Source organism: Desmodus rotundus, chromosome 4 (assembly GCF_022682495.2).
Source record: "Desmodus rotundus isolate HL8 chromosome 4, HLdesRot8A.1, whole genome shotgun sequence".
Classification (NCBI taxonomy): domain Eukaryota; kingdom Metazoa; phylum Chordata; class Mammalia; order Chiroptera; family Phyllostomidae; genus Desmodus; species Desmodus rotundus.
In genome coordinates, this window is record NC_071390.1 from 181,138,701 (window position 1) to 181,161,215 (window position 22,515).

Below are 22,515 nucleotides of genomic sequence, written 5' to 3' on the forward strand. Positions count from 1 at the left end.
TCAGGACGCCGAAGAGAGTGTCCACACGGTGTGAAATCACGGTGTTGTTTATTGGCTGTGATTCCATCTGGAGAGAACACACGCGGCGCCCCCGACATGCAGGAGGAGGCGCAGGCGCAAGGACAGACAGACGGACGACATCCAAGGTCTACGCTAAGCTGGGCTGCCCTGGCGCCCCAAGCACTGGGATCGGGGTGCGGGGTTTCTGCGCCAGACAACGCCCTGGCTGCGCAGAGCTGGCCTTCGGGAGTGTGGGCGCGGGCACTGAAAAGACGGGGAAGCAGGAGGCGCCGTGCGCACAGGGCGCCCGCGGTTCGTATTGCAGTCTGGGTGTTATGGCTTTTCTAAACAGCAATGTGGGGCGCGCCCCTGGCCTGCGCACGATGAATTTCCCACGTGGATGCAAACGGCCCGGGGTCAGGCCACCGGCTTTCTGTCCAGTTAAACTCCCCGAATACGTTAGACCTTTACCTGAGATTCAACACGTTGTGATGCAAATTAATGAAGGATGGGGGACAAAGCAGGGCTTCAGGGGGACCCCCCGGCAGGCCCCTGTGAGGCCGCAGGGTCCTGCAGATGGGAGGGACAGGGACACACACCTCTGGCTGCCCAGCGCTTGAGGAAGCAGCTGGGCTCAGGCTCCCCCGCACTGCTGAAGGGGTGGGTGTTAGAGGTCCAGAGCCGGGCCACTCCCAGAGCAGCCGCAGAGGGGACCATGTGGACCTGGGACGGGGGGAGGCAGGCTGGCCGGGCCCAGGTCGAGGGGAGCTGACTTGCTAGGGTGTGTACCACTCTGGGAGTGGGGGGACTTCCCCCCAACTCGTATTGCTTTGTTTCCCTTAGCTTAGAAAAGGGCCGTGGCATTCCGAAGAAGCAAAGCCTTTCGGAGGAGCGAGCCAAGGGGGAGGGAAAGACAGGACAGACGGATGGACCATGAATGCGACGGGTTCAGACAGCGAGGGGTGGGCAGCCAGCGGACAGGTGTCAGTGTGGGAGGAGGGGCTTGGGGGTCCAGGTTGATCTGGACGGGGTGGGGCTTACTACCCCTGCCCCAAGGCTGGGCACCTGCCGCTGCCCTTCCCGCCCCTCCTGGCCCGCACAATGCCCCCTCCCCCCCACTATGGCTGTGCTCCTGAGTTTGGGGCCGGACAAGCGCGCATCAAGCGCTGAGGGATGGCCAGTGGCCCGGCCTCACACGCTGCTGGGTGGGCGGTGAAGGGCGGGAGCAATAAGGGGAGTCCAGGCTCTGGGAGGGGGGGTCCAACCCTCCAGTTCTGCAGGAGCCCAGGGGGCTGGACCCAGGTCTCCGGCACAGACCACAGGGGCCCTAGGGGCCGGCGCCCATCCCATGTGGTGGTGCATGGCAGTGCGCGGGGGTGGGGGTGGGGGGCAGGCGGAGGCTCCTGCATGAGGGGCACGGGGTGCAGGGAAGGGACTATGGCTTATATCGCACTGGGGCTGCACTCTGCTCCCGACCTCCCTCGGGGCCTCCGTGGGTCTTGGGCAGGGGGCGGGTGAGGGTGGGGCGGGGCTCGGGCGCGGCGGGCGTTACTTCTTGAACATGTCCTGCAGAGGCCCTGGTAGGTACTTGATGACCGTATCCAGGATGCTCTCATCCTCCGCCTCAGGCTCGTCGCCGCAGCCCGGCGGGATGGCCTTCTTGGGCCGAGTCAGGCTGCCCTCCGAGTTGGCCTCCATGGCGGCCTGGGCCTCGGCCTCTCGCTCCTCCTTCTTCTTGATGCCATACTGTGGGGACAGGGCTGGGTCAGGGGTCCCTCGCAGGACCTGGGGCGGTAGCAGGGCCCTCGCTGCGGGCCTGAGGGGCAACGCCCACAGCTAAGGGATGCCCCACCAGCAGCCACCAGGCCCCAGGAAGGAAGGGGGAGTCTGCACCCAGGAAGGAGCCTGGAGGAGACCCTCAGGGAGCATGCTGGAGCCCGGGCAGGAGGAGAACAGGTATGGGGGCATCTTCCTATTTGGGGGCATGCGGGGGTCCTGACCCCGGCCCTATCCCCAGCGGTCCCTCCTTGAGGAATCTGCACTGCCCTCAGCCTGGCCTGAACTTGTTACAGCCAGAGCGGGGAGCAGTGGTGGAGAGAACCCATTGCTCCGTGGCTGGCTGACCAGACCCTTGATCCCAGTCTGGACTGCCACACTGTCACGCCTGTCCAGGTCTCCCCGGACCCAGCTATGACCCCAGCCCCTGGCAGACCCCTCTGCACTCCACGAGCAGCTGGTGGAGGGATGTGCCCAGCGGTCACTCCACGGTGGATGTCTCCGGACCCTCAGCTCACACTGCTGGCTTCCTGTGTGTCTGCCTTCCACCCTACCCAGGTCTCACTTTTGTTGTAGACTGAACAGTGTCCCCCAAAATCCGTGTCACCTGGAGCCATGGCTGGGTGGCTCAGTTGGTTAGAGCATCATCCCGTACCAATAGGCTGCAGGTGCGATTCCTGGTCAGGGCGCACACCTAGGTTGTGGGCCCGAGCTCTGGTCAGGTACATGCAGGAGGCAACCTGAGGGTGTTTGTCTCCGCACCCCTTCCTGTCTCTCTAAAATCGATAGACATATCCTCGGGTGAGGATTAAAAAACATCCCTTAGCCCTGGCTGCTGTGGCTCAGTGGATTGAGTGCCGCCCTGTGAACCAAAAGGTCGCTGGTTCGATTTCCAGTCAGGGCACGTGCCTGGGTTGCAGCCCGGTTCCCAGTGGGGGGCGCACAAGAGCAGCTGATCGATGTATCTCTCGCACATCAATGCTTCTCTCCCTCTCTTTTTCCTTCTCTTCCCCCCTCTCTAAAAACAAATAAATAAAATCTTTTTAAAAATCCTTAATAAAATAAAATAAACCCATGTCCTTGGAGCCTCAGAATGTGACTGTATTGGGAAATAGGGTCTTTGCAGATGTCATTAAGGTAAGAACAGAGAAACAAGACAACCCTGGGCCTGAAATCCAATGAGTGGGTCTGTGAGACACAGAGGAGGAAGCCACTTGAAACCAGAGACAGGTTGGGACACAAGCCAAGGACACCAAGGGCTGCTGGTGCCACCGAAACCAGCAAACACAGGGAAGTGTTCTCTCCTGCGACTTCCAGAGGTAGCACAGTCCTGGCCTCCAGGCCTCCGGAACCCAGAGGATGGGTTTCTGGAAGCCCAGTACAGGCCCTGCCAGGCCCATCAGTGTCCCAGCCCCCAGGAGCGCTGAGGTCCCAGGCAGGCTAGGAGGCCACAGAAGGAGTTTCTGCCCTAGGGCTGGTGGGAGCCAGGTGGGGCCAAGCTGGCCTTGTGGCTTTGGGGGTCTGGTCATCCACCAGGCTGGGGGGAGGGGCATCCCTTGGTCAGGTCTGAGGCTCCAGGTCACATGGGGAGCACAAAGGAGCAGAAGCAGCGATGAGGGTGAAGAGGGGACAATAGGGAGAGGGTGTGGGTGTCCACAGTGGCCAGTCATCAGCAGGCTGCAGGACCCCCCGAGGGCACACAGGGGGCCGTGGCAAGGGGGTGTTTCTGCTGAGGTGGAGGGCCCCCCACTTCCTGTCCATAGCTCTTCACCAGCCCCTCCACAAACCCTGGCTCTCCAGGGCCCTGCCCTGTGTTTCGGATTGGGGGCTAACTGTGCCCCATCCTTGTCCTCCCCTGAGGCTGTGTGCTGGTGGCTTCAGTCACGGGGCAGGCAAAGGCCACCTTCAGCAGAGGTCCAGGAAGAGGAAGCCATGCTCTCAGCCCAGCTGTGACCAGACCACGGCCAGGGGCACCTGCAGGCCAGGAGAGGGACGAGGGGCAGAGACGGCCACATCTCCTCAGCAGGGTTCCTGAGTGGCCTGGAGCCCCTCTGCTCCCTGACCTGAGAGGCAGTGCAGGCGCCCAGAGCATGTCCAGAGCAGCAGGCACGCTGCCCAGCAGGCCCTCCCTACTCAGCACCCAGGGCAGGTCCGCAGAGGGCGCCAAGGGCGCCCAGCTGGCCGGATACCTGGCACGCCCCCTGGGGCTGGTGCAAGGAGCTCGGCATGGCACCCTTCTCTGGGTCACTGCGGGGGCACAACCTCACCACCCAGCGCAGTGGCCCCAGGGCACCAGAGGGCAGGAGGCACATGTGGACTGGGAGCCCTGTGGGGCAGAGTGCTGCGGTGGGGAGGGGCCGCCAGAAACAAGGGTACAGCACAGAGAGCTTCTGTCCCGAGCAGGGCGGGGAGCCCAGCAGCCAGCCGCCTCCTCTCCCAGGACTGGTGTGTGCCAGGGCGGCCCAGGAGCCTGCCCCTCCCTCACAGCGAAGGCGACATGCAGTCCTGGTGGAAACGCCGTGTCAGGGGAGAACATGGGGCACAGTTGAGCAGAGGAACCTTCTCCCCGCTCAGGGGGACCCTGTCTTCAAGCAGTCGGGGGTGCTCCCCTATGGGGTCCAGGAAGGAGGCCCCAGCCCCCAGCCCAGTTGCTCTAGAGGCTCAAACACTTTCTGAGGTTAAGGCCACTCACTCTAGACTTGACCTGAGGGTCGTCGTTACTCTAGGCATGGGGCTCCTGAACTGCAGTCCATCCCAGAGTCTGGCTTGACCCGCTGAGAGCCAGCTCGAGCTATGCATCAACAGCTGTTTACCGGAGACGCTGACCGCGGAGACGCCCAGACGTCAGCCCCAGACCGACACCCTGGGGCTGTCAGGCAGCTAGGGGCGGCCAGTGCCCCTGGGAAACAGGAGCTCCTGAGTGGCGAGACTCTATCTAGTTCGACCAGTGATCACGAGTAATAATCGGCGATCGAGCCCACCCTCTTATCAGCACAAAACTCCAACTGGCCCGGAGTAATTTCAGGGGCACGCGGGGGAGGGGGGGGCGAGGAGGGGGTGCTGGAAGCCGTCCTCTCTGCCCGGGGAGGGTGGCTCCGTCTCAAAGCTGCGGAACTTGGACTCCGGAAGCCCCAAACTTGGCGGTGTGCAGGCAAATCTGAAGGCGGGTATGCAAATCAGGAAGCACGTAGCAAACCAAGAGGCACGAATGCAGATGACGCCCAGGTGGGCCAAGCTCCCCTCCCACCTGGGCCCGCACACAGGTGAGGAGCTAGAAGCTCCGCCCACCAGCTGGCTTCCGCTTCCCTTCCCTGAGATGGCCCAGGAAGCTGGACGCATGACCCTGGCCGCCCCTCAGCTCCCATCTGATGGGGCCTTGGACCCAGCAGCTCAGCCCTCCCTTCTCTAACCATTCCCCACGAGTCCTGGGTGTGGGGTTGGGGAGGAAGCCGGGGCCAGCGAGGGCCAGCAGGGGGAGGCACACTTGCAGAGCAGGAGGGCTGGGGGCGAGTTACCTGGGCACAGCCCGGCGGAGGAGGGTTCCGCAGAGAATCGCGCGGACTTGGGCGCCCGCCGACCTCGGGGGCGACAGGCCGGGGGCGGGGTCACCGGGCAGTGCTGGGGACGCCGCGGGACGCGAGGCACCAGGCCCTAAGCTTCCCACCAGGGGGCGCCCCGCCGTCGCGGGTGCCGGGGACACCTTCTCCCCTTGCTTTGAACGCTTCCCGTTTGGACCAGGTTCTGGAGGCTGTAGTGCCACAGCGGGGAAGCCTGGGGCTCCAGGGGCCGGAACCTGTCAGCGCTCTCCAGAGCTGCGTCTGACGCAGGAAGGCGGGGCAGGGGTGGGGTCAAGCACCCCAGATGGTGTGGCCTCGAGGTCCTTGGGAGGCCACGTGGTTCAGGGGACAAGTGGGCTCACCCCTCATGCAACAGGAGTCCCCACCCTGAGGACAGACCATCAGGAGCAGGAAAAGCTGGGGGCCCCCAGAGTGCACTGTGATCCCTAGTGAGCCTGTGTGGCAGATGTGGTCACCTGGGGTGCAGTGACCCCACTCGTCCTGCAACCCCATGGGACCACCTCCCAAAGCTCCTGAGTGGACAAGCCAAAGGTCTGTCCAAGGCAGCCAGGCAAAGGGCGAGGAGCTCCCTCAGGCTCCACACGGCCCCTCCCCGGGCCTTGCCTCTAAGTCCAGAGCCGGGTCCCCAGCACCCAAACCCTGCCCTGCAACCCCAGGGGTGAGAGCCCCCTGGGTCGGTTCAGGTTCAGGGCTGTCCTCCCAGTGGGTGGAGCGGGGGCTCCCTTGTCCCCAGGGCCCAGCTGTCCTTGCCCTGCCTGGCCGGTCCCCACCTTGTCTCGGATGCCCTGCCGCATGGCCTCACGCTCCGCCTCCATCTTGGCGTACTTGGCCTTGCGCTCCTCCTCCTCTTGCCGCAGGGCCTCCTGGCGCTCCTCCTCCTTCTTGGCGGCGTCGGGGTCCTTCTCCTCATCACCCCCGAGCATCTTCCCCATGTCCTTGGTGGCCCCTGGGAACAGAAAAGACAGTGAGCTGGGCAGCCCCAGATGGATAGCCTGCGGAACAGACACTAAGGCATGCTCTGTCCAGACAGGCAAGTGCGGTTTCGTGTGGGGGTGTGCGGGGTGGGGTGCACAGGTTGTTTGTAAGGAAGCAGGGTTGCGTGTGTGTGACTGTGCCATGGTTGTGCCTGTGTGTGTGTGCACACGTGTCTCTGTGAGCCTCTAGAGCAGGCTGTTGTGAGTCTCCCCTGGGTCCTGTGCCCAGCCAAGGCTCAGCCTCCGGAAGGTGCTGGAGGAGTGGCTGAATAGTGGACTGCTGGGTGGGGCGGCGGGCCTGGTGTGCAGGGCTGGCTGCGGCTGAGTCTGGGCACCCGGGGCCTAATCTTTCCTGCTGTGCCAGCCACCACTGTTCTGTTGGGCTCCTGATCCACAGGCTACAACCAGCACGTTCCCGGACACCTCTGTGGCCTGTCCCACAGGACAGAGCACCGCGGTTACAGCCTCAGGTCCCAGAAGGCACTGTGGTAAGCCCTGGCCCTTTGGCGGCTCCAGGGAGCAGAGCGGCAGATGTGCCCTTCATACTGCATCCCCCGGGCAGCAGAGGGGGCGTCACCGAAGGTCAGCACTGCTAAGCGCCCCCCTCCCCCGCCCACGCATGGCCAGCCGGCTCACCCCGCTGGGGGCCGGCCCGGTGCTCCCAGTGACAGCCGCTGCTTGTGCACATGGGCGCCCCCACTCTGAAGGCCTTCCCCTCCCCCTGAGCCCTCACAGCACTGCCCCAGGCCAGCCAAGCAGGTGCCTCAGGACCAAGCCGTCTGTGTGGTCAGGTGCCAACACGGCATCTCCAAACGTGCTGGTGCCCGCGCCCCCCCACCCTGGCTCGAGGCCCAGACCGACCCGCTTCCCTTGAGATGCAGTGGCTCCCTGCGCGTGGCGCTCTTGGCACTTCTGGGTTACTCTTCCACGGCTCCCGCCCCAGCAGGGCTGAACCTGGACAAGTCCCCTTCTCTGCAGGTTTGTTTGCCGGACGCAGCCTTTGCCGGCCAATTACTCAGCACCCCCCAGTGTGGGCAGAGGGCATAGTTTGGAAAGCCACTGGCTGTTGGTGGAAAACAAGCAACTTTCTGGCTGAGCTCTGGGTGGAACACCAGCTGCCCACAGGCTGGACCATGCTTATCACATGGGCCTTCCTGGCTGCTAGAAACTTCTGCAGGTCGTGGGCATAGGTCGTCCAGGCGACTCATCCCCACGGCCGCTGTGGGCACGGGCAGGGCCTGCCCCAGGTGCTTGGCCGTGGCACAGACCCAGACAGACTGACAGCCTCAGGGCCGGTTCTCAGCCACATCTGCAGAATTTTGCAAAGTGGATTTCGGGCCAATGACTCGAGGGAAACTGGGTCACAGAGTCGCTGACACACTCTCCGGACAGTTCCCCTGGTAACCGGGCCGGGAGCCGGCTGCCTTCTGTGCCGCCGGCCTCCCTGGCTGGTGTGGGGGTGGGAGGCAGGGACAGACCCCACCGCCTGGCTGCCACCTCCCAGCCCTCCCCGCCGCCTCCCCAGCCTGTGGGCGCCCACAGCAGGTGGACAGCTGCTGTGTGCATTGTTCTCCCCACACAACAAGCTGGCCCCTGGGGAGAGGCCCCAGGAAAGCACAGGTGTGTTGAGGTGGAGGGGTGAGTGGGCCGTCCACCTCTCTCTCCTGAGGGGAAGGGTAGTGGCCAGTGGGGGGCTGGTGAGGCTGCCTTGAGGCGGTGGGCTGGGTCCCTGAGCCTGCCTGTCTAGTGCATCACAAGGCTGTAGCTCTAGCAATTGCAACAAGCATTTATTGAGCACCGACTGTGTGCTGAGCTCTGTGACACCGGGCATTGGCCTTGGGGTCTTGCCCGGAGCCCTCAAGCACCACCGTGCCCAGTGCCCACCCGAGCTCTGGGCTGGTCCATTGGCCAGAGGGGTCAGGGAGGGTCTGGCAGCCCAGCAGAGGGTGGGGCGGCGCAGGGAGACTGGATGCCTCTCCCCGGCCAGGGGTGAGGGCAGAGGTCATGCCTCTGAGGATTGGACTCATGCTGAGGACTGGCTGCAAAGCCACTGGCTGTGGGAACGGACCCAGCTCTTGGGGCCTCGCCAGCAGGACCTTGGACAGCCCCCAAGCCCCGCCCAGTGGCTCGGAGCCCTGCACCCGGGGTTAGCGGTGAGCGGTGGACCCTGCGGGGACCTTGCGTGTTCCCCACACACCCTTTGCTCTCCCTGCTGGACTTGGGGGCAGGCTGAGTGGTACTGTGGGGAGGGTCTCTGCCCTTCACCTCTGGTCCGGAGCAGGAGGCCCCATCCCACAGCCTTCCTGAGAGAGGGTCTGCAGTAGCCTTTTACAGATGAGGAAACTAAGGCACCACGCAGTTCCACCTGGTGCCCAAGGCCTGGACCCCCACAGCCCACGTGTCCGACTGCAGGGGGTGGGGGGGTCCCGTGCTGGCCTCATGGATGCAGGAGGGGGGCCTGTAATGGCAAATGAGTTAGAACATGAGTCCAACCCCAGTGGCTACGTCTGGGGACCAGAGATCTGAGGCCTCCACATGGCGAAACCTCAGGGGCTGCAGACTCCCTGGAACACCTGTCACACCCCCACGTCAGCAGGACACATGGGAACACACCTGTGCCCTGGCCTCAGCCAGGGGCTCGGGGCAGAGGAGGTGTGGGCGCAGCTCACAGCCCAGACCTGCTCTGGGGGAGAAGCCGGGGTCCAGTGCACAGTTCAGCCCTGAAACGCCCAGGCCCACGGCCTGCTGGGCAAGGCTGGAAGGAAAGCAGAAAGGCCGGCAGAGCTCAAACACATGCCTGAGAAGTGGCCGCCAGCTGAAGGGATTACGCCGACCACATAGTGCTCCGGCCACACTATCCTAACACGTCTGAAAACTGGAATGAAGTGGCCTCTAAAAAATGTCAAAAACTGGGAATGACGTCCAAAAATTCACAGATGGAGTGTTTCAAACAGTTAGGAAACATAATTCCAATGGTATTTAGAATGTTCTTGGAAGGGAGAGAAAAGGAGGAAATTCCACAGTTTATTTTTGGGAAATCAGTATAAGAATGATGCCAACAATCAGCGGAGAGAGAGACAGAGAGAGAGAGAGAGAGAGAGAGAGAGAAGAAGAAGAAGGGCTTCTGGCCAAGATGGAGGCGAAGGTAGACACACTGTGTCTCCTCCCACAACCAAAAGAAGGACAACAACAATTTTAAAACAAAAAACAACCAGAACTGACAGAAAGTCGAACTGTATGGAAGTCCGACAACCAAGGAGATAAAGAAGATGCATTCATCCAGACCGGTAGGAGGGGCAAGAAGGGCAGCCGGGTCGGAGAGGACTCACGGCAAGGTGCTGACCCAGCGAGGTGGTGGATTGTGGAACAGGGCAGGCCAGGCTGCAGCTATCAGACCCTGCGGCCCCACATTCACACACAGATAAACCGGGAGGAACAGTGGGGGAGAGAACAGACCTCGTAACCCAGGGCTCCAGTGAGGGGAAATAAAGCCTCAAACCTCTGATTGAAAACACTCATGGGGGTTGAGGTGGCAGCAGGAGAAACTCCCAGCCTCACAGGAGAGTTCATTGGAGAGACCCACAGGGGCCTAGAGCGTGCACAAGCCCACCCAGTCGAGAATCAGCACCGGAGAGGCTCAGTTTGATTGTGGGTGGCGGAGGGAGTGACTGAAATCAGGCAGAGAGTGGAGCAAGCGCCACTGCTCCCTCTCGGCCCCTCCCCCATGTACAGCGTCACAGCACAGTGACCAGCGTTGCCCCACCCCGTGAACACCTAAGGCTCCACCCCTTTACGCAACAGGTGCGCCAAGACAAAAAAATGGCCCAAATGAAAGAACAGATCAAAGCCCCAGAAAAAATACAACTAAGCCTGGAAGAGATAGCCAACCTATCAGATGCACAGTTCAAAACACCGGTAATCAGGAAGCTCACAGACTTGGTTGAATTTGGTTGCAAATTAGATGAAAAAATGAAGGCTGTGCTAATAGAAACAAAGGAAAATGCACAGGGAACCAATAGTGGTGGGAAGGAAACTGGGACTCAAATCAACAGTGTGGACCAGAAGGAAGAAGGAAACATCCAACCAGAACAGAATGAAGAAACAAGAATTCAGAAAAATGAGGAGAGCCTTAGGAACCTCCAGGACATCTTGAAACATTCTAACATCCAAATTATAGGGGTGCCAGAAGGAGAACAGGAAGAACAAAAAATTGAAAACTTATTTGAACAAATAATGAAGGAGAACTTCCCTAATATGGCAAAGGAAATAGACCTCCAGGAAGTCCAGGAAGCTCAGAGAGTCCCAAAGAAGCTGGACCCAAGGAGGAACACACCAAGGCACATCATAATTACATTGCCCAAGATTAAAGAGAAGGAGAAAATCTTAGAAGCAGCAAGAGAAAAGGAGACAGTTACCTACAAAGGACTTCCCATAAGACTGTCAGCTGATTTCTCACAAGAGACCTTGCAGACAAGAAGGGGCTGGAAAGAAGTATTCCAAGTCATGAAAGGCAAGGACCTACATCCAAGATTACTCTATCCATCAAGGCTATCATTTAGAATGGAAGGGAAGATAAAGTGCTTGTCAGATAAGGTCAAGTTAAAGGAGTTCATCATCACGAAGTCCTTATTATATGAAATGTTAAAGGGATTTATCTAAGAAAAAGAAGATCAAAAATAGGAACAGTAAAAATGACAGCAAACTCACAGTTATTAACAACCACACCTAAAACAAAAACAAAAGCAAACTAAGCAAACAACCAGAACAGGAACAGAACCACAGAAATGGAGATCACATGGAGGGTTAGCAACAGGGGAGTGGGAGGGGGAGAGAGGGGGGAAGGTACAGAGAGTAAGTAGCATAAATGGTAGGTAGAAAATAGACAGGGGGAGGGTAAGAACAGTATAGGAAATGCAGAAGCCAAAGAACTTAATATGTATGACCCAAGGACATGAACTATAGGGGGGAATGTGGGAGGGAGGAGGTGGGCAGGATGGAGTGGAGTGAAGGGGGGAAATGGGACAACTGTAATAGCATAATCAATAAATGTATTTAAAAAATAGTCGTGGGGATGTGAAGCACAGATCGGTAACATGGTCGATACTATTGTATTAACTGCATGTGGTGTCAGGTGGGTGCTGGTCTTACCAACTTCGTAAGTTGGATGACTGTCTAACCGCCAAGCTGTGCACCCAAAACTAATATAATGTTGAATGCAGCTGTAATTGAAAAATAAATCTATCAAATATAAATGCATTTTATACATGTATAAAAAAAGGGGGAGGAGGAGGGGGAGAGGAGGGAGAGGCGGGCCAGGCCCCTGTTAACCAGCAGTGGAGTTGGCCGTTCTCAGTGGGCTTCGCCCTCAGAGAATCACTTTGCGCCTGGACTGTCCCACCTGTGCACAGCAGGGACCGTGGAGCAGGTGTGGCAGTCCTGAGGCCCCACATGGGCCCTGACACCCGCCTCGCCGTCCACCCCTGCAGAGGGGGCAGCCAGGGTGGGGATGCACCAGGCAGGCTCTGCCACAGCTCATCCTCCCCCAGGAGGCCCTGTGCTGGCTGAGACCCCTGCCCGCCTGTGTGCCGCCACCGCCCGCCCTGTCCCCCTCCAACGGGGCGGGGGTGGGGTCGTGGTCCTCACACAGGCGGGCGTCCTCAGGGACACACGCACCATTAAAGCAGCAGCTCTTCGGATGCATAACCGACACGCAGCTCGGCGCGTGCACCCACGAACCAGCACCACGGTCAGGGCAGCGGGCACGCCTGCTTCCCAGCACTTCCCAGTGGGGAGTGAAGGGTTTAACGTAACAGCCCGCCAGGACACACAGAGCAGGGAGGGGAGAACAAAGCCACAGAGGCGCCACGTTTTGGGGGCTGAGTTCTTTTCTCTGGGGGAGAGAGGCTCCAGGCCCTGGGGGCAGTGGGGGCCCCCACAGACAGGCTGAGGTCCGGTCCCATGCTGGGGACCTGCCACCAGGCAGCAGCAGGGAATTAAGTTGTTTCCCCAGAGAAGCTGAACCTGAGACCCGCTGAACACAGAACAGCCCTGGGCACTGGGGGCAGAGATGACAGGCCCACCACACGCCGGGGCTAGGTGGGCACCTGTTTCCTGAGGGGCCTCACCCAGGCCCTGCCAACACCCTGCCCGCACGCCCTGTTGTCAGCTGCACCAAGTCCCCGAACAGAAAAGCTAGCACGTGCATCCCGCAGGGGGCCCAGGAGGCCCCGCCAGCCACAAGAGGGGGCAGAGGGGTGTCTGGGGGAGCGAAAACAAGCCGTGCCCTGGAGCTGAGCCACGTGCCTGTGGGGAGGACGGGAGACCCACAACGAAGTCTCGACATCTCAACATCTCAGAAGGCCAGGAGGGCGGAAGAGAAAACCGTGGAAGCCTCCAGAGAGAGAAAAAGGTCATGTGAAAGCACCAGAAAATAAAAATAGCGCTCGGCTTTTCTTCAGCAGCTTTAGGGTCTGGAAGTCCATGGAAAAAAAAGACTCCAAATGAAGGAGGAAATTGTTTTGACTCTGGAATTTCGCACCCAGCCTAACCACCTCTCATGCGTGAGGGCGGACGGGGGCCTCCACTGGCCGCCCCCCCACCCCGTGCCCTCACATGGGAAAGTTCCCGAGGACTGGGCCAGGAAGCAAGGCGGGGCCGACAGCAGCCTCGGACGTGGACGGCCAGCGTCCTAGGGCAGCTGCTCCGGGTCTTCTGGAGACTCAGGGGCATGGAGCTCAGGGGGCTGCTGGTGGGTGTGGAGTAAAGATTGACAGAAAATCAGATGGGAATGAGGTGTTTGTTAATTACAGGGCAAACCGAAGGTTTTACTTATGATTTGAAAGAGAGAGAAAGTTTATCAAAGCTGAGATCAGAGAGGCCGAAGAGGGTCCTTGGACAGGATCAGGGTGAACCTGGGGGTGGGCCCAGGATGAGCTGCAGCCGCCCCCTGCTCCTCTAGCTGCAAGTCTCCTCGGAGCCCTTATGGCCCCGGCTGGTGTGGCTCAGTGGGCTGAGCACCAGCCTGAGAACCACAGGGATGCCAGTTCGATTCCCGGTCAGGCCAGATGCTGGGTTGCGGGCCAGGTCCCTGACCTGTGTTTCTCTCCCTCTCTCTCTCTCTCCCCCCCTTCTCCTCTCTCTAAAAATAAGTTAATAACATATTTTAAAAGAAAAGTATGCACCTGAGGAAATGGGGGGGTGGGCGGGCTCGAGGGAATGTGCCACCAAAGTTCCATACAAGAGGAGGGCAGCCTGGCACCCGCTTCCCCTGAGCACCAGCCATGCTGTCGAGGTGGCAGTGGGGCTCCCCGTGCAGGGGCGGGTAGGGAGGGGCGAGGTCTGTCCCTGGCCGAGTCCCCAGTCAGTCCCAGGAAACCTTTAGTCCCATGTCATCGCATTCAGCCTGGATGAGAACTGCACCTTCACCCAGGGCTGGGCAGGGGCAGCAGAAGGTGGGCAGGGAACCACACACCGCGCCCGGGAGTCGGGTGTGCTGCTCCTGCAGCCCAGCGCCAAAGGTGAGTTTCTGTCCACACCTGTCTGCGAAACGGACACAGACCCCCGACACCTCCCATTCATGGGGCTGCGGCCATCACAGCTGAGAGCCGCTGTGGCCGCCCTCCCCAGCCTCTACCCCCAACCTGCCACCCCAGCTCGTTCTAGTGGCAAATAGCATAAAGAACTCTGCACAGTCTTGTGAAATGGAAGTGGGATCTGAAGGCATTCCTCCGGGAAAAACTATTTTTAGATTTTATTTATTTGTTTCCAGAGACACAGGAAGGAAGGGTTGCCTCTCACACGCCCCCTACTGGGGACCTGGCCCATAACCCAGGCATGTGCCCCGACTGAGAATCGAACTGGCGACCCTTTGGTTCACAGTCTGGTGCTCAGCCCACTGAGCCACACCAACCAGGGTGAAAAAATATTTTTAAATAAAGCAATGAGTGATAATAACAGATAAATTTTAAAGTGAGGCAGTATTTCCATTTTCTATACTTTCCTTTAGTATTTCAATCCACTGCAATGAACATCTACTATTTTAATAATGGGGAAAGCACTTCCACGTTAAATTAAATGCATGTAAACGTCTCTAATAGAACTGAATGCAAAGATCAAAACGCTGTTGTGAACTACACGCGCAGACCCTGCGGGGCCGAGGCGCTCAGACGCAGGAAGGTGCGCCTGTGGGCGGAGCCCCCAGAGCCGTGCCGCGGGGCTCAGATGCATCATGTCCCTCCGCTGCGACAATTAGAGCTGAAGTAATGTTCTAAAAGGGCACGTCCGCCCCAGAACACTGCGGAAGGTTTGTAAGTTTACAAAAATAGTCCTGTCCTGGATGGTGGGGCTCAGTGGATTGAGGATGGGCCTGCGAACCAAAGGGTCACTGGTGCGATTCCCAGTCAGGGCACATGCGTGGGTTGCGGGCCAGGTCCCCAGTAGGGGGCGTGTGAGAGTCAACCAAACGTGGAATTTCTCTCCCTCCCTTCCCCTCTCTCTAAAAGTAAATAAAATATTTTTTAAAAATAGCCCTTATATTGAGATAAAATAAGTGAAATAGCAAGGAAGCATCTTGAACGCAAACGTCAGGAAGACAGAGGCTGGGTCAGATGTGACCACTGAAACAAAGCCCCTTCAGCAGCCCCCACCCCAAACCGGAGGGGCCTGGGTGGGGCTCCCCTCACCATCTTAGGTCAAGGAACAAAGTAGGTTCCAAGGACAAGTAAAGCTGCCACCCACAGGGTCTGGGGGTGCCGCGCCCTGGGTCGCAGCCTCCGACTGCTCGTCCTGCCCCCAGCCCTGCTTGCTGCCCAAGGTCAGGGAAACAACAAGGCTGGAGCATCCTTCCTGGCAGGGACAGAGCCCACCCCTCCTGCGTGTGAGAGCCCCTCAGACCCCACCTCCTGACGCTGGCTGAGGGTCACTGCCACCTGGCTAGCCTCAGGGAAGCCACCCCCATGGGCACTGACCGCACCTCCCTCCTTTCCTGAGATGCTTCTGTGGCTTTTGTTCCCACTTGGAAGCGCTGGAAAACACCTCTCCTCTCCCACTAAGGCCTCTCGTGGCTCTGCAAACCTTGGTTAGGTTTCTGGGAACAAAGCCCCTCCCCCTGCCCCCCCCCCCCCAGTGACACCGGATGCCTCGGGCCTGCGGGGGTGGGGGCGGCCTGGGCACTGCCCGCTGTTCCTGCCTGAGCACACAGTGTGTGCTGCCGGCTTTCAGGACAGGACAAATGGAGACAGAGGTGAGATGAAAACGCCAATTAGGAAGCCCAACAGAGCCGAGCTCGGTGACAGATGGCGTGGCCACTGGGCGCCATGGACAGTTGTGATGCCCTTTGTTCAGCCTCTCTCTGCTCACCCAGCTGCCCTTGTACCCTGGGGACGGCCTCTGGTGCCTGTCTGCTGAGGGGACAGGAACTGGGGTGGGAGGCAGGCCCGGGGGAGGAGCCTGGCCCTCCTGGCCCCCCATCCCAAACCACCTGGCCCCTGAGCAGGAGACGTGGCTGGAGCTGCCCTCCCCGAGGGCCTGGCAAACAGAAGCCCCTTCTAGCTCATCCTTGCCCCCCAACACGACGCCCCACGGTCTCAGCTGGACTGGAGCTGCAGCGGCGACTTGGGGCAGCAAGTGACCTTCCAGGTGGGGGCACTGGGGCGAGCCACAGGTCTTCCCACGATGTCTGCACTCAGCGGAGGCCCCAGGGGCTGGGCATCTGCTTGGCCTGGTGGACAGAAGCCTGGGCGTGAAGTCCACATATCTAGAACCTTCCCTCTGAAGGAAGGCTACATGCAGGGGGCTCAGCAACTCAGAGGGCTTGTGAGGGTCCCAGGCCGCAGCTTTGCTGGGGTCGCTGCAGGACCCCCCGTCTGTCTGGTTCGCACCCAGCACCCAGCTCTCAGCACCCAGCAGTCAGCATCCTAAGCCCTCTGCCGGGCCCTGAGCAACCGCCTGGCCTCAGTCCACCCGTCCTCCTGGAGGCTAGAGTTCGGTCAAGCCCATGGGACCAAAGGGGACCCGTGGGGTAGGATGGGGGCTGTCCGCTCACCCTGCCAGTCTGCCCCGCTAAGGAGAGGAAGCCAGAGTCCGTGACTGAGCCCAGTAGGGCAGAGGGGGACCTGTCCCCCTGACCAGATGACAAATGAGGGCATCTATGTGAAGCCGGGGCGCAGGCCCGGCAGGAGCCCCCGCCTCCGACAGGCAGGCCGGGCCCTCCCAGCAGGGATCTCAGAAGGACCTGCGTTCGCCTGGCCCCCTCGCCTGGTCCGTGCTGACCTGGGCTCGGGCCCTCTGAACCGCGCCAGCGTCAGGGTTTGCCCAGACTCGCTGCTCCTTCTGCGTGAACGAGGTCGCCCCTGCTCCACGTAACGTCCCAGCACTGGGTGGGGGCAGGGCCCCGCCGGGCGCTATGTGGACGCTGTCACCACAGCCAGAAACCCCTGCCAGCCAACGAGGCAAAAACAAGCGAGTGTGTCCGTTGATGGCACCACGTCTGCCGATTCCGCACACCGGGGCTGAGGCGGTTATGGCTCGGGTGCGGTGTGACCAACCAGGAGCACCCTGACCTGAGGGAAGGGCTGCCCGTCACAGATTTGGTAGAAAAGGCAGTTTCTCCGAGGCATCTCCAGGCCCATGAAGTGAGCGGGACTGGGACCCCCTGTGGTGCTTGGGGGCCATATGAGTGAGTGTTGGCACCTTGGAATCAAGCTCTGGTTGCCGCCTGCGGGGCTCTTGCTCTGGGGTGACAGAGGCCCAAGAGCAGGGCGCTGAGGGCACTGCTGAGCTGCCTCCCGACACCTCCCACGTGAGAGAAATCAGCCTCGATGCCAGCCACTCTACACGGCTCTCTGCAATCTCCATCAAAAGCAGAATTCCAAAGCTCCCCCCCAAGATCCGCTCCTTTGGCAGCCCAGCTCAGGCTCCGGCTCCACCAGTCTCCCAGATGCCAGAGCCCGGCCTCAGGGGGGCAGCACCGGGCCCATGGGATGTTGCCCCAGACAGACAGACAGGCAGGGGCGAGAGTGGGGCCACCCATCCTCAGGACCTGTGCTGGGGCAGCATCGGGTGCCTGGCCTCACCCTCTGTGTAGATTCCAATGGGAGGACAGGGGTCAGGACAGGACCACCGGGGGTCTCAGGCGCCTCCATGACCCTTGACCTGAGGTCCTAGGAGGCAGAGTGAGAGACAATGTGACCAGCAAAGGGCTCAGGGTCCCCAGTGCGGGGTCCATGGAGCAGGTACCCCAGAAGGCGGAGGAGGTGCTGGCCCTGAGTGACTCCCAGATCATGAAGGGAGATGCCCCTATCCGCACCCCAGTCCTACCGACCAGTGGGAGCTCTGAGGTGGGGGCTTGGCTCTCCCACACCTGTCCTGACCTGGGCACATCTGGGGACTCGGGGGGGGGGGGACCCAGCTGAGAGCAAACAGCCCACCCCCCACAGGGTGCGGAGGCTCCTTGGCTGCAGAGCCCTGGAGGATGCCCCTGGGGCTGCCCACGGAGGGCCGGGGTGGGGGCTGGCCCCTCCCACCCCCGGGACTGCTGTCCAGCTGACCTGCACGGCTCAGGACAGCTGCTCCTTCCCACAGGCCCACAGCCCAATGCCCCTCCCCCTGGAACAGCGGCCTCCCCACCTCCTGGGCGGCCAGCGCCCTGCAGGGCAGGGCACACTGACCACGCCACTGGGAACCCCTGGCCTGCCCAAGGCTCTCCCTCCAACCTCCAGACGCCTTCTGTGCCTGTCTCAGCCCCCAAGCCCCCTGGGCCTTGGCATGTGCTGTATCCCTGCTGCCTGCTCGCCCCCAGAGCCCCCTCGTTGTCGTGCCTCCAGGAAGCCCTCCCCTCCCCCCTCGCAATACCCAAGGGCTTGCACAAGTTCTGGGCACAGAGCCCGTCGCACTGAGGTGGACGGCAGGACAGCCAACCTGACCCGGGTCTTTTGGGCCGAAATCGCCTGATGAGCGTCCACCCAGCCATGAGAACCTGGCGCCGGCCCACGGCTCACCCCAGGCAGACACAGCTCCAGGGCCACAGGCCGAGTCCTGGCCTCGGGGAAAACAGTCTCTTCAAATTATAGCCTGGAGGACTGAGCCGCGCAGAACTGTGCGGCGAGGCTGGGGCACCGGGTCCCAGCTCCAGTCCGCCGTGAGCCGACAGGCCTCGCCCCTGCATGGTCACCAGGGGCTCAGCCTGCTTTCTTCGTTCAGGACCAACTGGATCTGGGGTCCTCTCCGGGCCCTGGGTGGCACCAACCTCTAAAGGTCTCCAGCGCGTTCTCCCAGAGAGAAGCTGGCCACAGCCAATGTGTTCCTTTATGGTTTGGCGTCGAGAGAATCCCGCCCCACCAGCCCTGGCCTCCGGACGACCCCAGCAGAGCTGTCGGGGATGGGGGGAGGGAGGGAGTGTCTTCTGAATCGGAAGGAACCCAGGGAGCCCGGAGGGCTCACAGAGAGCGGAGCCCTGCACAGCTGACACTCCCACCAGTCTGGCCTGCTCACCCCCCAGCTGCAGAGATGCCACCGTGTAAGACTCCCGTGTCCACCCCAGGGCCCTGAGAGTCCTGCCATTGCGGGGGACCCAGCTGTCCCTTCCTCCGTGGGCCACAGCTGCCCACCTGCCCTTAGAGAAGCTGCTGGGGTGTGACAGGCCAGGCCAGTAGATGAGCTGGCCCCTGGGGCCCCCGCTTGCCACCCAGGGCCATGCCAGAGGTGCCTCGCCCCAGGTCCAGGGCGCCCTGGGCCCCAGAGAGGACGAGGCTCAAGGCCGTGCACGAGCGGGGCTGTAGCCTCACCCTGTCTGTCTGCCTGTCTGTCTGTCTGCCTCTCTGACGCAGGAGTCCCCACTTTGCAGCCTGCTGTCCCCAGCAAAGGCCTTGCCTCAGGCCCAGGGCAGGGCAGCAGAGGCGGCACTGGGGAGCATGTCTTCAGCAGAGGACTGGCCACTGCAGGCCACTGAGCTGGGACGGCCTCAGGTGGCCAGGACTTGACTCGGCTGCTCCAGTCCTGTCCCCAGAGCAGCTCAGGAAGGCTGCGGGCTCCCTCCCCCGGCTGGGAGTCTCTGAGGTGTGTGTGGGTGGGTGCGAGGAGCTAGTCTCAGGCTTCTGTCCCCGACTCTGCTTTGCTCCTGACACATCTGTGTCTGTCTGTCTCTCCCTGTCTCTCTGTCTGTCTCTGCCCTCACACTTCCGGGCCGTGTCCTTGGGATCTTCTGCCGGCACCGCAGGCTTTTCTGCAGGGCACAGTCCTCTGGCTCTCAGCTCCAAGCGGCTCTCTGGCCCCGCCGCCGCCCCCGCCTGGCTCCCAGAAGCCTCGTTGCCTCTGCTCTGCGTCTGTCTCCCTCCACCTCTGTCTCACAGGTCCTGAGGCATTTCCGTTTCTGTCTTTTTCTGGGTCTGCTTCAGGCTGCCTGCTCTCCAACCTCATCCCCTTCCCTGTGTGTCTCGGTTCACTTCCCGAAACCTTTTCTCGGGTCCTTCCTGCAGGCTCCTCTGCATCTGGGGCTCCCATCTGCCTCTCTTGGAAAATGTGTCTGTCTGTCTGTCCCTCCACCTATCTCCCTGTCACCCACACTGATCCTGAGTGCCCCACAAGAGGAAACAGGGCCGAAAGCAGGTCTCACCTGGGGGTCCGGCACAGCCCCCACCTCAGCCCTGGGGCAGCAAATGTGGGGGGTCACCACACAGCCCAGGGCACCGTGGGGGTCGCCCCTTTATGGCTTCCCCACCTTTGAGAAGCCACCCCGTGGCCACCACCGCAGGAGAAACTTCGGGCTGACACCAAGCAAAGGGAGCACAGGCTGGCAATTACCCGGCTAATTGCAGCCATGTAGACAGCCAAATCAGATAGTTCAGTTTTCCTGCAAGCCCACCTCAGGGCCTGAATTAGCCACCTAATTAATTATCTATAACTGCCTGGGGCGGGCTGGGAGGAGCAGGGCTCCCTCCCGGTGCCAGGATGCTGCCTGTCCCTGAATCACGTCCTGGTGATGTAATCATTATAATTAGAGCCAACCTGCAGCCTCCCCTGGACCACTAAAGCTCCGGGGTGTGGCCCCCGGCCAGGCCCGACTCTCCGTCCATGCACTTTGTCCAAGAGACAAGGCCACACAGGGGCTGCTGCCTGGGGGCAGGGCACCAGCCCCTCGTTCCTAGTGCCCACCTCCGGCTGGAGCTCCTGACCCCCCGACACGGCCGTACAGGACGTGGCCATGTCCTGTAGTACCTGACGAACGCCTGGCCGGGCATGGCACCCGGTCAAGTGCTGGCTGAAGGCTCCCGTCCCAGCGGCTGCAGGGCTGGGGAGCAGGGGTGGGCCCTCTGGCCTGGGCTGAGCTGAGGGCCCTGCCCAGAAGCCTCTGCGCCAGTGTGGACCTTGGCGCACTGCCCACCCACCACCTGGGCTAGGGTCTCTGGCCATGAGGTACAGGACCCCCTTCTAACAGGACTCCGCAGGGCTGAGAGGGGCCCCCTCCCTGAAAACACACGGGTCACACTGCCTCAGGGTGGGGTGCAGGCTCACAGTGGTCTCAGGCTGCGCCTCTTGTCCCTGCGCTCAGCCTGCTGCGCCCACCCCCAGGTCCAGCTCTGTCTCCCCCGACCGCGGCAGCCAGGGCTTGGCTCGCTTGTGGGGCCCTGAAACCCGCCCTGAGGTGTCCCTGCCAGGTTGACTGGGGTGCTGCGGCTGGGTCAGCCCACGACCCCTGCGGCACCCTGGCCCCGAGTGTGCAGCGGCCACCAGCAGGCGCAGCCTTCATGCCCTGCCCCCCACCCCCCATCCCTACCTCCCAGGGCCTGCTTCATCACAAACTCCATGACGATGGCTTCGAGTCCTCAGCTGCTCCTCAGAGGGTCTGAACTCACACGCAAGTGTGTCGGAGTCCCGTGCCTGGAAGAGAGGAGAGGATCAAGGGCTGGCCCCACTGACCTGCCTGCAAGGTTCCCTTCCCGCCCCAGGGGGTGGTCTGGGGTCTGAGAAAGCAGCATTCCTTGGACTCCCATCCCAGGCGGGTCCCTGCAGAGGGGGCTTCCACCCCACACCCTGCCCAGGACCTGCAGATCCCAGGACCCCCACTGGATCTACACAGTGGTCTCACGCAGCCCTGGGGGCACACCGCAGGGGTGCTCATCACCTGGGGCAGGGCATGGATCAGAGAAGCCAGCCTGTGACAAGCAGGGGCAGGGCCGGGGGTGTTTGAAGGTGACTGGCTCTGCTGCCTCCCTGATGGGCCCTGGGCCACCGGGGCTGGGCCCAGCTAAGAAACAGGGTGCAGGTGGGTGGGGCCTGAGTGGGTGCACCTCAGGGAGGTCCTGGCAGCTGCGGGGGGAGTGTTGGGAGGCTGGGCTCCCTCCAGGGGAGATTGGGTGCCCACTGCAAACACTGGGGTGGGACAACCAGTGTGGGCCCCACTGTGGAGGTGGACCCCCCAGTGGCATCTGCATAGGTGGGGTGCTCCTGGGCCCTGGCCAGTGGGACGCTGGTGGGGAGGCACTCCCAGTAGAAGCTGCATTTGCATTCCCCCTCCTGGCCCCTGTGGGGGTCTCTCCTAGCAGGGACCCCAGGTCCCCGCAGAGCAGCTGTTCTGTGGGTTTTCCTCTCCTTCCTCTGAAGGAGACCCTTGAGTGTGAGTGCTCCCCTCCCTGCAAAGCGCCTCTGCCGCAAAGCAGATTCTCTCCCAAACTTCTCCTCCGACTCCTGGCTAGGAGGGAACCGCGGGCCTAGCTGCACAGAAGTGGGGGTGAGGCCGCTGGAGCCCCCCCGAGGGGCGCAGGCCGGGCTCCCGCCGCCGCACCCCCAGCGCTTTGCGGCGGGCGAGTTGCCCGGCTCTGCGGAGAGGTCCTCAGGCGGGAGCGCGCCAGGAGAGAAAACGCAGCAGACAGGGGACGAGGGACGAGGACAAGGGGAACCGCGAGAGGCAGGGGACGCGGAGAAGGAGCCCGAAAGAGGGGTTGCGGGGCCGCGGGGCCGCTTCAGCACCCTCCCGGCGGACAGCGCCGGCCGGGCGGAGCGCGCGCGGCGGGGCCCGGGCAGGGCGCCCGGGCGGCGAGTGGGCTGCGCACAGGGAGCCGGTTACCTTCCCGGGGCCGGGACGCGGGCGGCGTGCGGACGGTCAGCGGCGGGGCGCGCTCGGGCCGGCCCGGTCCATGTGGCGCCCTAGGAACTGCGGCGGCGGCTGAAGGGCAAGGCGAGGAGGGCGCGTC

The 22,515-nt window shown here is 61.7% G+C and overlaps 1 protein-coding gene across 1 annotated transcript; it reads right to left on the reverse strand.

The window, feature by feature from the left end:
* On the reverse strand, positions 1-22,515 carry CPLX1 (complexin 1). The gene is made up of 4 exons (XM_024573834.4): positions 22,389-22,515; positions 21,099-21,202; positions 6,125-6,300; positions 1-1,746 (listed from the first exon to the last, which is right to left on the reverse strand). The coding sequence occupies exons 2-4, from the start codon at positions 21,127-21,129 to the stop codon at positions 1,549-1,551; spliced, it is 405 nt and encodes a 134-aa protein (XP_024429602.1). The 5' UTR covers positions 21,130-21,202; positions 22,389-22,515; the 3' UTR covers positions 1-1,548.